Raw genomic sequence first — 14,477 nt, 5'->3', positions numbered from 1 at the left:
TATGGAATATCGACAACGAGCTAAGCTTTGCTCAGTTAGCTTTCCTACGTTATATATTATAATGACAGATCAAATAAGACAATATCTCACCCGCATAAACCCTTATGTCTCTAGTAAACATTCACACCAAATAAAGCCTCAAACCAACCCAGGCCTACRCCCCATTCTTATGCTCTATGAGGAAATGGTGGGTTCCATATTAGACCTGGAAAACTTCCAGACGCATAATAACATSAGAGGGAGGAAGATCACAACCTATATACCAGAGCAGTATAAAGTAAGCACCGCCAGAGTTAGCAAAAACCTCTGGCTATGGAGGCAGCAGTTCAGAACATTGACATTGAAAGACGAGGGAGGAGAGAGAGGAGAGGGAAGAGAGAGACGAAAGAAGTCCACCGCAGAGGTTTGCTCTGGGTCTTTTATACGGTACACTAAATCACGTCCCACTTCCCTATTAAACCTGCCCTGAAGGACAATAAGGTTATCCAGCAGAGAGGGAAATAGAGAGAGAGGGAAATAGAGAGAGAGAGAAAGTGTGCGAGAGAGAGACTGAAATAAAAAAGAGAGGAGAGTGAGCTTTTGATAGACAATGAGTGAGACAAAAGAACAGGGGGTAGAGGAGAAAGAAGAGGAGCAGAGACAGAGAGGAAGAGACGAGAGAGAGGACGACGAGAGAGACGAGAGAGGCGAGAGTGAAAGATAGGGTAGGTGGAGAGAGGGAGAGAAGGAGAGGAAAAGAKGGAGAGGGTTACGCTTTCAGCAGAGTCACCTTAATCTATTTTCAASCATCACAGGTGTTCCTGTGGAGTTTTCAGAATTTTCTCTTAAAACGCTGACTCATCCTTTAGTGGCCGACTTTTTAATTTTAAACACTAAAGTTCCTATGTGACCTATTTAGACAGGCACTTCTGAAAGAACCCTGCACCTGCAGTGGTGTTCTAGGTGCACTGAAACACTGTTCCGCAAAGTACAGTGTATTTACTTCGGGATAGCATAGGCCTGAAAACCCATTCATCATCATCATCACCATCACCATTCAAGACATCACCGTCACCATTCAAGACATCACCGTCACCATTCAAGACATCACCGTCACCATTCAAGACACGCGTCACATTCAAGACACCGCGTCACCATTCAAGACATGCCGTCACCATTCAAGACATCGGTCCGTCACCATTCAAGACATCGACCCCATCCCATTAAGTCACCATTCAAGAATCACCATTCAAGACATCACCATCACATTCAAGACATCACCATTCAAGACAACACCTCACCATTCAAGACACATCCACCATTCAAGACAACACCGCACCATTCAAGACAACACCGTCACCATCTCAAGACAACACGTCACCATTCCTAGACAACACGTCACCATTCAAGACATACCGTCACATTCAAGACATCACCGACACAATTCAAGACATCACCGTCACCATTCAAGACATCACCGACATTCAAGACATCACGGTACCATTCAAGCATCCCCGTCACCATTCAAGACATCACCGTCACCATTCAAGACATCACCGTCACCATTCAAGACATTGACCAAGACTTTTCAGTGAGTGAAAAAACATTGACTGACACACAAACCAAAGAGCACGAAATGACCATCACCAGCAAATGAATAAACCAAGAACACCAAAAATGTGGGACAAAAAATATGAAGACAGCGTAAATGAACCCATATATTCACACCAAAGTATGAAGTATATAAATGCAGGGACTGAACAAAATGCAGAGGGAGGGAGAAAAACCATAACCCATGAACCACAGAAGAAAAAAAACAAGGGTGGATTTGAATTTGTTAGGTGAAAATGATTYGGTAATCAACCATCGAACACAGACAAGCGATTGGATTGGAGACAGTGGGGAGAAAAAAAACGGTGGAGAAAAAAATAAAATCATGTGAGGGAACGGATATGAAAAGTGGGCGTTCCCGGAAAAGGGGGCCTGACGTGTCTTACTTCTGTTGGGGGAGTTCCAGAGGGTGGCGGAGGACTTGGAGAGTCTCTTGTTTATAACCGAGTCCACGTGTTTGGGCAGGTTGACCGCCGACACCGAGCATCTGCCTGCGAAGCCAAGAGAGTAGTCCACAGAGATGGTGGGTCACACTGTTTCACACAGGGGAGGGAGGCCTCCAGGGTGTGTCACGGTGATATCAATCCCCCCACACACGCATACATACAGCAAACATCCAAATACCAAAACGGTGTATTTCCAGAGRGCAACTATTTYTGATTCAATAAAGAAACAAAATAATAAAATCTCTGTGTTGAACGTTTCTCATCTGACAGTGTTATTTTACATTCCTTTCCACATGGAGATGACGGGAAACAGAATAGAAATTCTAACTGTCAATGTGTCATGTCAAAGTATACTTCGAGGAGCCTCCACCAAAAATCAATTACAATCTGAAAACAGACAATTGATGGTAGAGGGAAATAAYGCAGCTTTTTMTACGCACTAAAAAAATATATTTAAAGAAATATTGTGTTGAGTCTACTGGGTCGTGCGTCATTCAGTTAGGTGTTGATATTCAAAATGGATACACTTGACTGTTTGTGAAAGAGTGACACCAAAACACTGAAAACGACTGACTATCAATGGCCTGTGAACACATATGTCTAACCTGCGATGACATGACTAGAATGTAAAAGAGTACACGTCCCATCTTTGTGCCAACCTGAGCCCTGCCGTACACAAAGTAGTAACAGTGTAGTAACAGTTTTGTTACCACAACATGTTGTACTACACAAACAAATACCAATGTCAGTCAACACAACTGACACGCATGTAACACAACTGACACACATGTAACACAACTGACACCTAGTGGAGGGAACTACTGAGACAACCCACTGATTAAACACCATCCCCCCAGACCCTTTAATGGAGACTAATCGAGTGAACATTGTGCCCTTCATTAAATGCCACTAGACATATGACAGTACAGTCTAATGTTAATGGGGGAATTGGATGTCTCTGTCTCTGTCCTAAATGTCCCTTGTCAGATATGGGTCTGTTGTTGTTGGAGATGGGCAGGGAGAGGTCTTTTTTCTGCAGGCCAATAGAGCACTCTGCTGCCTCTTCTTAAATAACTCTATTGKATCCTCAGTAGTCCACTGTATCCTGTTTGTTAACGCTTGTCACGGTTCAGTCTTTCCCTCTTTTTTTTCCTACCTTTCGGTCTTCGTCAGCACTGGGTCTGAAAGAGGAGGCTGGGGGGGGGGGGCAGGTTGATTTGGCGGTCAACATTTGCCATTACTCATGGCTCATATAGTACGTAGTCTGGTCCCAGATTTGTTTGGCTGTCTTGCCAACGTCTATGTTCAGTGTGACCATAAGAGTTGGCAAAGGTAGAGAACAGCAGGAAGAGAGAGAGAGAGAGCGAAAGAGAGAGACATCCCTGCTTCATACACCTCTTGCCAAGTGCATTGCTGTTACCGACTCCATTTGACCTGAAGGGGTATTTGGCTACGTGAATCAATGCTAGCGAAACATGAATGAACCACTATTCTGATGTGTGTTGATGACTGATAAAGCCCCGCTTACTGCAGGCTCTAAAGTACCAGCATACACATTGAAGAACCAATACTTTATCTGTATCTAGGGGCTAACGACCCTGAATGAAACATCCAGTCAYGCAGTAGCCTACACTATGTGCCTGAGGTTGGTTGTGCACATACAGTATGTAACCCTGCTAACGTGGGTTCGAATCCCAGTCGAACCCTTCACGCTACTTATATTCATTCTAGCTCTCTCCCCTTCATTCCTTTCAATAAAATATGAATAATATAAAATATATATATATTTTTTAAATGGTACACTGTTGAATCACCAGAGACCCTACAGAAACATGACTTTTGAGTATGTCGCACAAACGCAGACCGGGAAAACATTGGTCAGAATTGTTTGTGACTCGCAGGGCATCACTACATATCTGACACCATCACAGCCCCCCCCCCCCCCCCCACACACCACACATATACACCTCAAACATGCCTGGACATCTCATATTCACCTCAGCCTTGTCATTACCCAGCTATTTCCTTGCGGAATGAAGCCAATGTTCCCTCCGTCTACAGGGAAATTAGACTGCTGTAGTGTAGCACATCCCAGCAAGAGCTGATAGGGACATCAACCCACCTGTCGTGTGTGTATGTGTGTGTGTGTGTGTGTGTGTGTGTGTGTGTGTGTGTGTGTGTGTGTGTGTGACCTAATTTATGGTTTACTTGAAGTGCAAAACAACCGTAAGCCTGTGAAAATATGGCTCGGTAGAATGTGAATGTCTGCACAGTAGTACCCTTTTTCACACTACTGAAGCGAGCCAAAACGAGCTGTACTGCACTGGCCTGGTAACGCATCCACCATAGTCGCTGGAACTGTGCTGGGAAGGACCATGTGAAAAGAAATGATCCAAGCCATCAACAGTCGTTCGGCTCGGCAAGATAGTGTCAAATGTGTATAGGTGAGGCAGTTGTCTTTGAAGGAAGGAGAGGCTTCRGCAGTGTCTGGCTCGGTGGGTTCTGGGTTCCTGTTTCAGCGGTAGGTACTCACTTTCTCTCTGGCTGGAGTTGTGGCTGAGGCCTCCGGCCCAGGACAATCTCTGCTGACGGATCTCAGCCCAGGTCTTCTTAGTGGACCGCTGGAGGGCAGCCTCATACCGCTCCTTCATACCAAACATGGAGAAATACTAGGTTAGCACTAATTAATGATTCTCTGACTCATTCTCTTCTTGCTACCCACCCACCTTATTCTCTTGTATGGTTAAGGCGGGTGGAATTCCACCACTCCTTTAGTATTTTTCTGACCTTCATTGAGACAGTGTGGAAATAGATGGGGGAGACAGGTTAGTAGAAGGGAAAGCAGGAAAGGTGGACGTGGGGATTGAACCCACGATCATCAGGGCTCTAATATTGGCTTGCTGTGAGGAGTGTTACCACCCGTTCTGGGGTGAAGTTTCCCCTAGGTACAGATCTAGGATCAGCTGCACCTCCCCCAATACTAACCTGACCTACTAACCCCCAATACTAACCTGACCTAAGATTAGCGTCTAAGGGTACTTCACCCTTCTCCCTCACAACCCACCTTGTTCTTCTCTAGTTGCTGTTTCTGCCTCTCCTCCAGGGCAGCGCGACGCTTCTCTGTCTTGATCCGCTGCTCCTCCAGCTTCCTGCGCCGCTCGTCCAGCTGGCTCTCCCTCAGCTGCCGAGCCTTTTCCTCTTTCTCCAGCCATTGGGACTTCTTCGCCGCTACGGGAGAACCAAATCAGGAGGGTTAGAGAGGCAAGATAACAAAATTGGGATCAAGAGAGAACTCTCTCTCTCTCTCGTTGAGGCCCTGTTCAAATATTTCAAAAGTGCGTCCTTCATTTCTCCCTTCCTTGAGGCAAACACTGATTGGAAATGACTGGACAAGTGAAAGCCACCTGCGGGAGCATTCTCTCTCTTCCTGTCCCACTTATTTGAGAATCTTCTATTGTCTCTTTGAATACAACACCCTTGCAGATGATAGGCAGAGCCCTGTTACATTGTTAGATGTTGACYAACATTTGAATGTTGTTTTGCTATGGACACAAAAATGGAGTCCCTTGTGTTTTAATCTGTTTCAATAAAAAAAACTGTACTTCTTCCAAAAGCAAATCTATGGTAAATAGTATTTKAAGTACTTTTAAATAAAACACAAATGCCTCTTCACTCTGATGTTGACTGTGCTTTAAAATATCAAATGCCACAAAATGTGGGTGTGTGAAGCAGTGTTTCTTTTCAACAGGGAAATTCCACTATCCCTCAGATATAMATTGAATTACTATACTTTGCACAGAGTGCCAGAGAGGCAGCGTTATGCAAGGTTCGGCTGTAACCCCTGGACTGACACTTTACCAYGTTAATCGCATCACGCGCCGGTTTCAATAAACTGCACAATAAACTTTGATATGGTAAGCGTCCCCACCCCCTGAGCCATTCAAAGAGGGCTTATAAAGGTGGYATTACGCCACCACCTCTATGACTGCCTCTTGCATCTCAAATAGCATCTTATTCCCTGCATAGTGCACTACTTTATGACCAGAGCCCTGAGGGAAATAGGGCAACTAAATAGGCAATAGAGTGCCATTTGGGACACACATGCTTCTCTCTCTTTGCACATAAGCGACTATATCTTTTGGCTTTATTGAATAAACCCCCATGAAGGATCATCTTCTTGGGGGGGGGGGGGGGGTACTTGATGCAACAAAAACGACTGGTTATTTTTTCAGTTATCCGATTACGTTAGGGGAATACTGGGGCAACATTGGAGGCAAACGCTTAGATTTATCGCAAAGMKCACAGCTGTGCTTTTATTTGAGAGAAGTAGGCTCAARAAGCACCATCGCACCGTGCCACAGCAGACCAGAGGGCCCCAGCACTAACAACATGAGTTCCCACATCTTATCTGCTACAGTGAGTGTGCATTTCGGTTCAACGTAATTAACATTTAATAACAGTACTTTAACTCCAGTAAGGCAAGGGCATATTATTAACTAGTGTCGAGGCAAAGCTTCAAGGGCTAGCAGTAGAGGTAACTGCGTGTAGACTGTCTCGGGTTTTCAGCCTTGTGGAAATCTGACGTATGGGGAGTGAGATGGAGGGAGTGTGGGAGAAGGGAAGAGGAAGGAGAAGCGAGGCTTCCAGTGTCCACAGAGGCTACATGTCAGGGCTGGCTACAGATGGAGATTTACACAGCTCTCGGCTCCACTGACTCAAAAGGGCACAGCGACGTGTCACAGTGAGAGCATGACAGACTGCACACCGCCCTCACACGTCAAATAGATGACAGTGTGAGTGTGACACTGACAAGGCCCACATGAGATCTTGGCACATTGCCAGGGAGCAGCACAGCGGCCATGCTAACCTAGAACACACATAGCATCGAGGAGTAGGAGAAACATAGGGAATATTTTATAATGCCGGTGTCAAATAGACAATTATTTTGTGCGATAAATGGATACTTTCAGATAATAACTGATCTTCGGTCATTTACTAACATCCCCATGTGATCTGATATCAGCTTTGACATGGTTTGAATAGGATGGCGTAGTGGCAGTTGAGCCAATTAAAAAGTATGTGTGTGTGTGTGTGTGTGTGTATATTGAAGAGATCAACAGCACTGCATTCCCCCTGTGGATGTGACTTAAATACGATCTTCCCTTCATCTCCCCTAATGCTTCCCTGCGTTGACACTCAACATCCTGGTCTGCTAGGCAGCAGCTAGAGCCATTAAATAATCATTGACTGAGTCCCGTGMMCTCCCTGTCCACATTAAGTATGCATTACACTCTACAGAGAGCYAAGAACGGACAACTCATACGGTCACAGGGCCAAACGCCTCTTCTTGCGGCTTAGTGAACATTTCATGCATTACTCAGGGAGAAAATCCGATCTCGTTTGAGGGAGAAAAAAAACACACAAAAAAATGGCACTTTATAGCCTACATTTGAAGAAGACACAATTACACTCCAGCTGTTGATACTTTACAAGACTGGCCTTGTTAGCCGGGATTGCCTCCTAGCTGGGATTGCAAACACAAGGTTATAGATTGAATGAATTAGGTCCGGGAGAAACCCTCTGTCTGGCCTCCTACCCCAGTGGACTGACAATTAGACTGATCCATGATGGTATAACCCATTTTATCCAAGATCTACTATACTTTACTATGATGAGGAAGGCTGGATTTAACAGAAGGCATATATGTTACTTCTATGAGGTTATTTACATAAGCAGCTTCCAGCTTTGTACTCCCAGTTGTGGATGGAACACATGGGACAATGAACATGACCTTTATAGTAAAAACATGTCTCTCATGACAGACTGTTGACATAAATGTTTACTAATGAAGTAGCTGGCCAGGAAATGTGAGATGTGGATCTGGGATCCCGAGATTAAGTATAAACACATTTGCCGATTAGCAAGGGTGATGTGACTTTTGATTCCTATCCTCTCTTTATAATTCCTGTATAAAATGGCAAAATAACTGCATAGAGTGATAATAAATTATATAATTATACAGGTAACTGACAAAATAAAGGAAACACCGACATAAAGTGTCTTAATAGGGCCTTGAGCCATCATGGGCCAGAACAGCTTCAATGCGCCTTGGCATAGATTCTACAAGTGTCTGGAACTCTATTGGAGGGATGCGACACCATTCTTCCACAATAAATTCCAGAATTTGTTGTTTTGTTGATGGTGGTGGAAAACGCTGTCTCAGGCACAGATACAGAACCTCCCATAAGTGTCCAATTGGGTTGAGATCTGATGACTGAGACGACCATGGCATATGTTTTACATCGTTTTCATGCTCATCAAACCATTCAGTGACCACTTGTGCCTGTGGAGGGGAACATTGTCATCCTATGGGGGCATAGCCATGGTAGCCAAAATAATGCCAAAAAAACGGCCTGCACACCATGTTTATACATGATGGGATGATATAATGCATAATTAACTCAGGGACAACACTTGTGTGGAAGCACCTAGTTTGTATCATTGACTCAACATGGAAGGAAAACATGTGATGGAAGTAGACACTAGGCTAACGTCCTACGAACAAAAATGTGCACCAACACAATGTGGGGCTGGTACAATTACCATATAACCATGTAACCGACGGTTATGGATGAAGACCGTCATGAAAATAAAATAACCCTCATAACTATATAAAATATAAATATATATATATACAAATTTGTGGAACGAACAGCTGACTGAAGACCGGACGGCCGAGCATTCATGAGGTTGAGTCCGTTTATGCGGTAACGTGGACAATTTACAACGTTGCTCTTTGTTGAAACAAGCAAGGTGTTGTAGAAAATGAGTCATCGGTTGCCTAGGCAACGCCCCCCTCCCTGCAGCAGCAGCAGCTCACATAGAAATAGAATGAATAAAATGGGCTTGGATCCTCTAACCCTGGCAACTTGACTGATAAACTCATTGGTACACTCACAATGGCTGCCTGGTACTGTGATGCAATCATTTCCATGGTAATGTAGAAAGTTTATTCAAAATATTTTTTGTAGAGATTGAGACGAAAAACAGACACAATTGTTAAAATCAATCAAGGTAACAGGTCAAAACTGCAGGTCACGACAACGAGAATTACCACCACCAACTACCACCATGGACACATAGGGTGTGGTTTACCTTGTATCTGGCCGAGCTTGTCTGGAGGGGAGATGGGCGAAAGAGAAGACAAGAGCAACTGTCAATCATGCAAAGCAGTGCACGTCGCCAGGGTGTCACTAAAGCCAAGGACAGCGTGGCTTGTGAAACAAACAAACAAAAACACTCAAGCGGATGACAGGCAGTCATCTTGACTGACAAAAGAAATAGAGCCAGAGAATTGTTAAGGCAACTTGAAGCAGGGCATTGACTTATGCTACAATCAATTGAAAACGAGTCTGTATCAATTGACGTTGGGTTAAACATATAARTTCAGAGCTGGGGATCGTTAAAGCGTTTGTGAGTTCAAACAAAAAGGGGTTAGCTAGGCTATTGTTTTAATAAAATGCACATGAACATTTATTTGGAGCATGCACATTGAAAACTGTTATGTGTCTTGAAAGCCAAATACTAAATCATTGGCTTGGTTTTYGTTCTCATTGAAGTGCTCAGCCTGAGCTTGAGCCACAGTCTAGGTTGGTTTGACGTTCCTTCAACGTTTTTCCAAATGTTTCTGTGATACATGTGCACACCATATGTCGGCCTGAAAACAAAGCCAACGCAGACATAACCTAAAACTAAATCTGSCACCACCMCTTACCCCCCAACACTAGGGGGCAWCCTCTCCCTGTRTACAGTTTCCTCCTCTCAACCCCCATCTCAGCTTACCCAGATATTTGGCCTTCTCCTCTCTCCGCTCCTTGGCCAGCTTCTGTCTGTCCTCTGACTTCACTGCGTCTAGGGTGAGAATGAGAGAACGAGAGAAAGAGCGAGGAAGTGAATGTGAGAGGTCATTGTACAACAGAGAAAAGAGCCCCAATCCAGCCCCACATCTGCAGAGCGATTAAAACGCTGGAAGCTGGCAGTCAAATCTGCCAACTTTACCAGAGCCAGATAGAGACTCCACCCTAGTATCTAATAGATGTGAATGAGCAATGTGGAAAACACTCTGATTAGGACTGGTGGTTAGTCACACCATGGCACACCTTGTCTACAGTGTCCTGGTAAGGATTCATGAGTGAACATGTAATTGCATTCAGTTAAGTAACGCAACCAAACCTAGACAGGATATGGCTGTAAACCGGGTTCATTTTTCACTGTGCCAAGTCAACAATGTTCTTTCCAGCATTCAATTTAGCCGTTGTGGCTTATGAGGAAATGCATAACACAATAAACAATCACGTTCGGAAGGGAGAGATGTTCTTTGCCAACTTCGAGACAAAAAAAAACATTGCATATCAGAACAATCCGTTTCTATAGAGGTCCTCTTCGATCTTCAAGCAGAGCTGTCTTGCAAGTCGCTGTACGTGTTCAAAGTCTCTGATTGGTGCTGACTGGAAAAAGTGTCGATTCATCTTTTCCCACTGGTGTCTGCATTCCTCTGAGCACCTTAACTCATGCCTGGGAGTATAGTCCTACCTTACAGGAATTCTATCGCACCTTCTGGGTTGTTTGGTATGGATTCCATGTGGAACATTGCCACCGACCCATAACCAATTACCAATTTAACCCCAATTGCTTTTGAATGATAATCAAAAAATGATTCATATAATTAGACGATCATGTTGTATATGATTCATTGCATAATTGTGACCTAAGCAACAGCTCCCTGGATGAAACACCATACCGTAATTGCTATGATGTCATTCTCAAATGCCAAGCACTAATTACTACCGTTTCGTGACAATTGATCGGCATTTAACTGGCCAAGTTGAATTCTTCTTCATACTTCAGTGGATTGTAACACATTAAAACACAATAATCCCAGTGCTGAAACAATCCGCCAGATAGGACAGAACAGCAGCGGCCTCCCTATAATTCCTCTGACCCACTTTGACACTACGTCTGATTATGTATAGGGCTGTAAAAAGCGCTAGTGTCTGTGTCTGTGTCTGTAGGCCCTGACCATCATGATGAGTCACCCACAGGAGCCTCTCGAGACAGAAACAGAATCAAGCTGACCCAGAAACACTGCAGCGTGTTTGGGTTCCAGGACTGTTAGCAGCACACTCCTCAAATCTCAACAATATGGTTCTCTGTCATCTGTTTCACTTGGCTTTTTGAAAGGATTAGAGGAGCAGTTTGATCCATAGATGTCCATGGCAGACTGTAAAGACAAAGGAGCTAGCTAGCGCACACAGGATTTGGTTCTGGGTTACGGGTTGAATGTACAGGGAACTGTTGTCCGTGCATATCCAATGGGTATCCTTTAAAATGGACCACTTCTCTCATTGGACAAAGATGGGCATAGTTTTTCTGGCTATACAGTGCCTTCAGTAAGCATTCATATTATTCCATATTTTGTTGCGTTACCGCCTGAATTCAATTTTTTTTTATTTTTTTTTATTTTTTCCCCCCTCACCCATCTACACAACAAAGCCCATAATGACAACGGTGAAAACATGTTTTTAGAAATTTTGCAAATTCTTTGAAAAATGAAATACAGAAATATCTCATTTACATAAGTATTCACACGCCTGAGTCAATACAGGTTAGAATCACCTTCGGTGGCGATGACATCTGTGAGTGTTTCTTTGTAAGTCTCTTAAGAGCTTTGCACACCTGGATTGTGCAATATTTGCCCAGAATAATTTTTACAATTCTTCAAGCTCTATCAAATTGGCTGTTGATTCATGCTAGACAACCATTTTCAAGTTCACCATAGATTTTCAAGCAGATTAAAGTCAAAACTGTAACTTGGCCACTCAGGAACATTCACTGTCTTTCTTGGTAAAGCAAATCCAGTGTAGATTTTGCCTTGTGTTTTTAGGCTATTGTTTTGTGTACAGGCCTTCTTTTTCACTCTGTCAATTAGGTTAGTTAGTATTGTGGAGTAACTACAGTGTTTGTTTGATCCATCCTCAGTTTTTCTCACTATCACAGCTATTAAACTCTGAAACTGTTTTAAAGTCACCCTTTGCCTCATGGTGAAATCCCTGAGAGGTTTCCTTCCTCTCTCCGGCAACTGAGTTAGGAAGGATGCCTTTGTCATTGTAGTGACTGGGCGTATTGATACGCCATCCAAATGTAATTAATAACTTGCTCAAATGAATACTAATGTCTGCTTTTTTATGGTGCCCTTCTTTGCGAGGCATTGGAAAAACATCCCTGGTCTTTGTGGTTGAATCTGTGTTTGAAATTCCCTGCTTGAATGAGGGACCTTGCAGATAAATTGTATGTGTGTGGTTCAGAGATGATGTTGTCATAACATTTACTCCTGAAACTTATTTAGGTTTGCCATAAGAAAGGGGTTATTATTATTTAACTAGGCAAGTCAGTTAAGAACAAAATTCTTATTTTCAATGACGGCCTAGGAAATGTGGGTTAACTGCCTTGTTTCAGGGGCAGAACGACAGATTTGTACCTTGTCAGCTCGGGGATTCGAACTTGCAACGCTTTCGGTTACTAATCCGACGCTCTAACCACTAGGCTACGCTGCCGCCCGGGTTGAATACTTATTGACTCAAACATTTTTGTTAAAATTTCAAAAACATGATTCTACTTGACATTATGGGGTATCGTGTGGAGGCCTGTGACAAAAACTCTAAATTGAAATCCATTTTAAATTCAAGCTGTAACACAACAAAAATGTGGAAAAAGACAGGGAGTGTGAATTCTTTCTGAAGGCACTGTATTTTAGTCCATGGGGAAATCCACAAGAAAGTGTACAGTAAAAACCAATTCTCCATAGCAACAATTAACAAGTGCCATGGAGAGGGTTTGGGGGAGCTGTGTGTGTGTGTGTGTGTGTGTGTGTGTGTGTGTGTGTGTGTGTGTGTGTGTGGTGTGTGTGTGTGTGTGTGTGTGTGGTGGTTGGCTGAACTGAAGCAGCAGGGCCCCCTGACAGTGTCAGTGAAGAGTAAAATCCCTGGTCCTTTAATGATCTCTTGAAAACCTCCAGGGAGGCAACGGACTGCCGGTGGCCAAGTGCCATGAGCTGTCAGACCCGCAGGCGAGATGTGCCAAAGTTTATTAAAGCGGCCATTATGGAAGTAGTGCTCCAAATACATGCCTTGCCATTTAAATTGAGCTAATTAGAGCTGCAGACTGTTTCTCGTCTTTTCCTTTTCCTCCTACCCTCGGGTAAGATAAACACACAGAAGTTAGCTTGCATGACTGAGCAGGAAGGCAACCTGAAGGAGAGGAAGTGACAGAAGCCCTTTTAGAATGTGCTGTTCAGAAGTTTTTGACTTATTGGTCTGCTCAAATGCTTCCAACAGACCTTCCAGAGACATAACATTATTACCCTTGTCATAAAGACACTACAAAGGCTTATGATAGGTTATAAAGCATTATACCTGTAGGCTTTAAGTAAAGTGCTTACCAATATATTTTACTTTACAAAAGCTTGATTCTGAGATCTGTTATCTACTGAGGGATCCTGCAGTTCAATTAGAACGTCGCTAATATGAAGCTCCTTGATCGACTGTATCTGATCTGGCACACCAAAACCAGATTTCTAATTTGGTGTTACTGTGATCATTTCGGGAAGTTAGTCAGTAGAACTAATTTGGTTTAGCTCTGCCAACCTCACGCTACAGTTAAATAGACCATGACCACATCAATAGATGAATGGGCAAAGAATAAAATGGGCAGAGAGGAAGTAAGGACTATGTTACAAACCCCCCAAACACGTTTCTTAGTGTTTTGCATGTGCTACAGTGCTGGGCCAGGACAAGTAGTGGCATTGTGGAAACAAACGTGGTTGATGGTTGCAACAGCGTGTCAAAGCTTAGGCTAAATGCGCCCCCTGGCAATCACTCTGTGAAATGTGATGCCCAGTTCAGGTTAATTTCCACCAATTTATATTAAGACCGGAGGGATTAGCAAGCAGGCATAGCTATAGCCTGTTAGCAATTAGCCTATTAGCAAATAACATTCTTTATCCAGAGCGACTTACATTAGTGAGTGCATACATTTTCATACTGTTCCCCCGTGGGAATCGAACTCACAACCCTGGCGTGCCATGCTCTACTCAACTGAGCTACACACAAATAGCATTAGGTCATTCCACTCAACATTACATCAGAAATTACAACAACAACAAACAAAAAAACAGTGGCCAAATCTTAATAACCTACTGCAAACAATTCTAGCTTAATGGATTTTGTCTTGTGAGCTGTAAGCTCTGTAACTAACCCCCTGCACCAGGTCTATTGGATTTACCCCCAGCACTGAAAGCCTGTGGTCAGGATAATCTGGACTGAACCATTTTGTTTCCGAGGGGTCGGATGACATCAATGAGTGCCAGAGGTAATTGCTCAAGTA

The 14,477-nt window shown here is 43.6% G+C and overlaps 1 protein-coding gene across 1 annotated transcript in view; it reads right to left on the bottom strand.

Annotated features, from left to right (window-relative positions):
* The window catches only part of map7d1a (MAP7 domain containing 1a), a 73,769-nt gene that overhangs the window by 18,053 nt on the left and 41,239 nt on the right, over positions 1-14,477 (bottom strand). The window contains exons 4-8 of the mRNA XM_024134893.2: positions 9,879-9,947; positions 9,192-9,212; positions 5,101-5,264; positions 4,570-4,681; positions 1,977-2,081 (exon numbers count right to left, since the gene is read on the bottom strand). Coding sequence (XP_023990661.2) covers positions 1,977-2,081; positions 4,570-4,681; positions 5,101-5,264; positions 9,192-9,212; positions 9,879-9,947 — 471 coding nt within the window. The remainder of the gene's footprint in view (positions 1-1,976; positions 2,082-4,569; positions 4,682-5,100; positions 5,265-9,191; positions 9,213-9,878; positions 9,948-14,477) is intronic.

This window comes from Salvelinus sp. IW2-2015, linkage group LG35 (genome assembly GCF_002910315.2).
Source record: "Salvelinus sp. IW2-2015 linkage group LG35, ASM291031v2, whole genome shotgun sequence".
Taxonomy (NCBI): Eukaryota; Metazoa; Chordata; class Actinopteri; order Salmoniformes; family Salmonidae; genus Salvelinus; species Salvelinus sp. IW2-2015.
The sequence above is the reverse complement of the archived record's forward strand: the minus strand, read 5'-3'. Positions and strand labels throughout refer to the sequence as shown.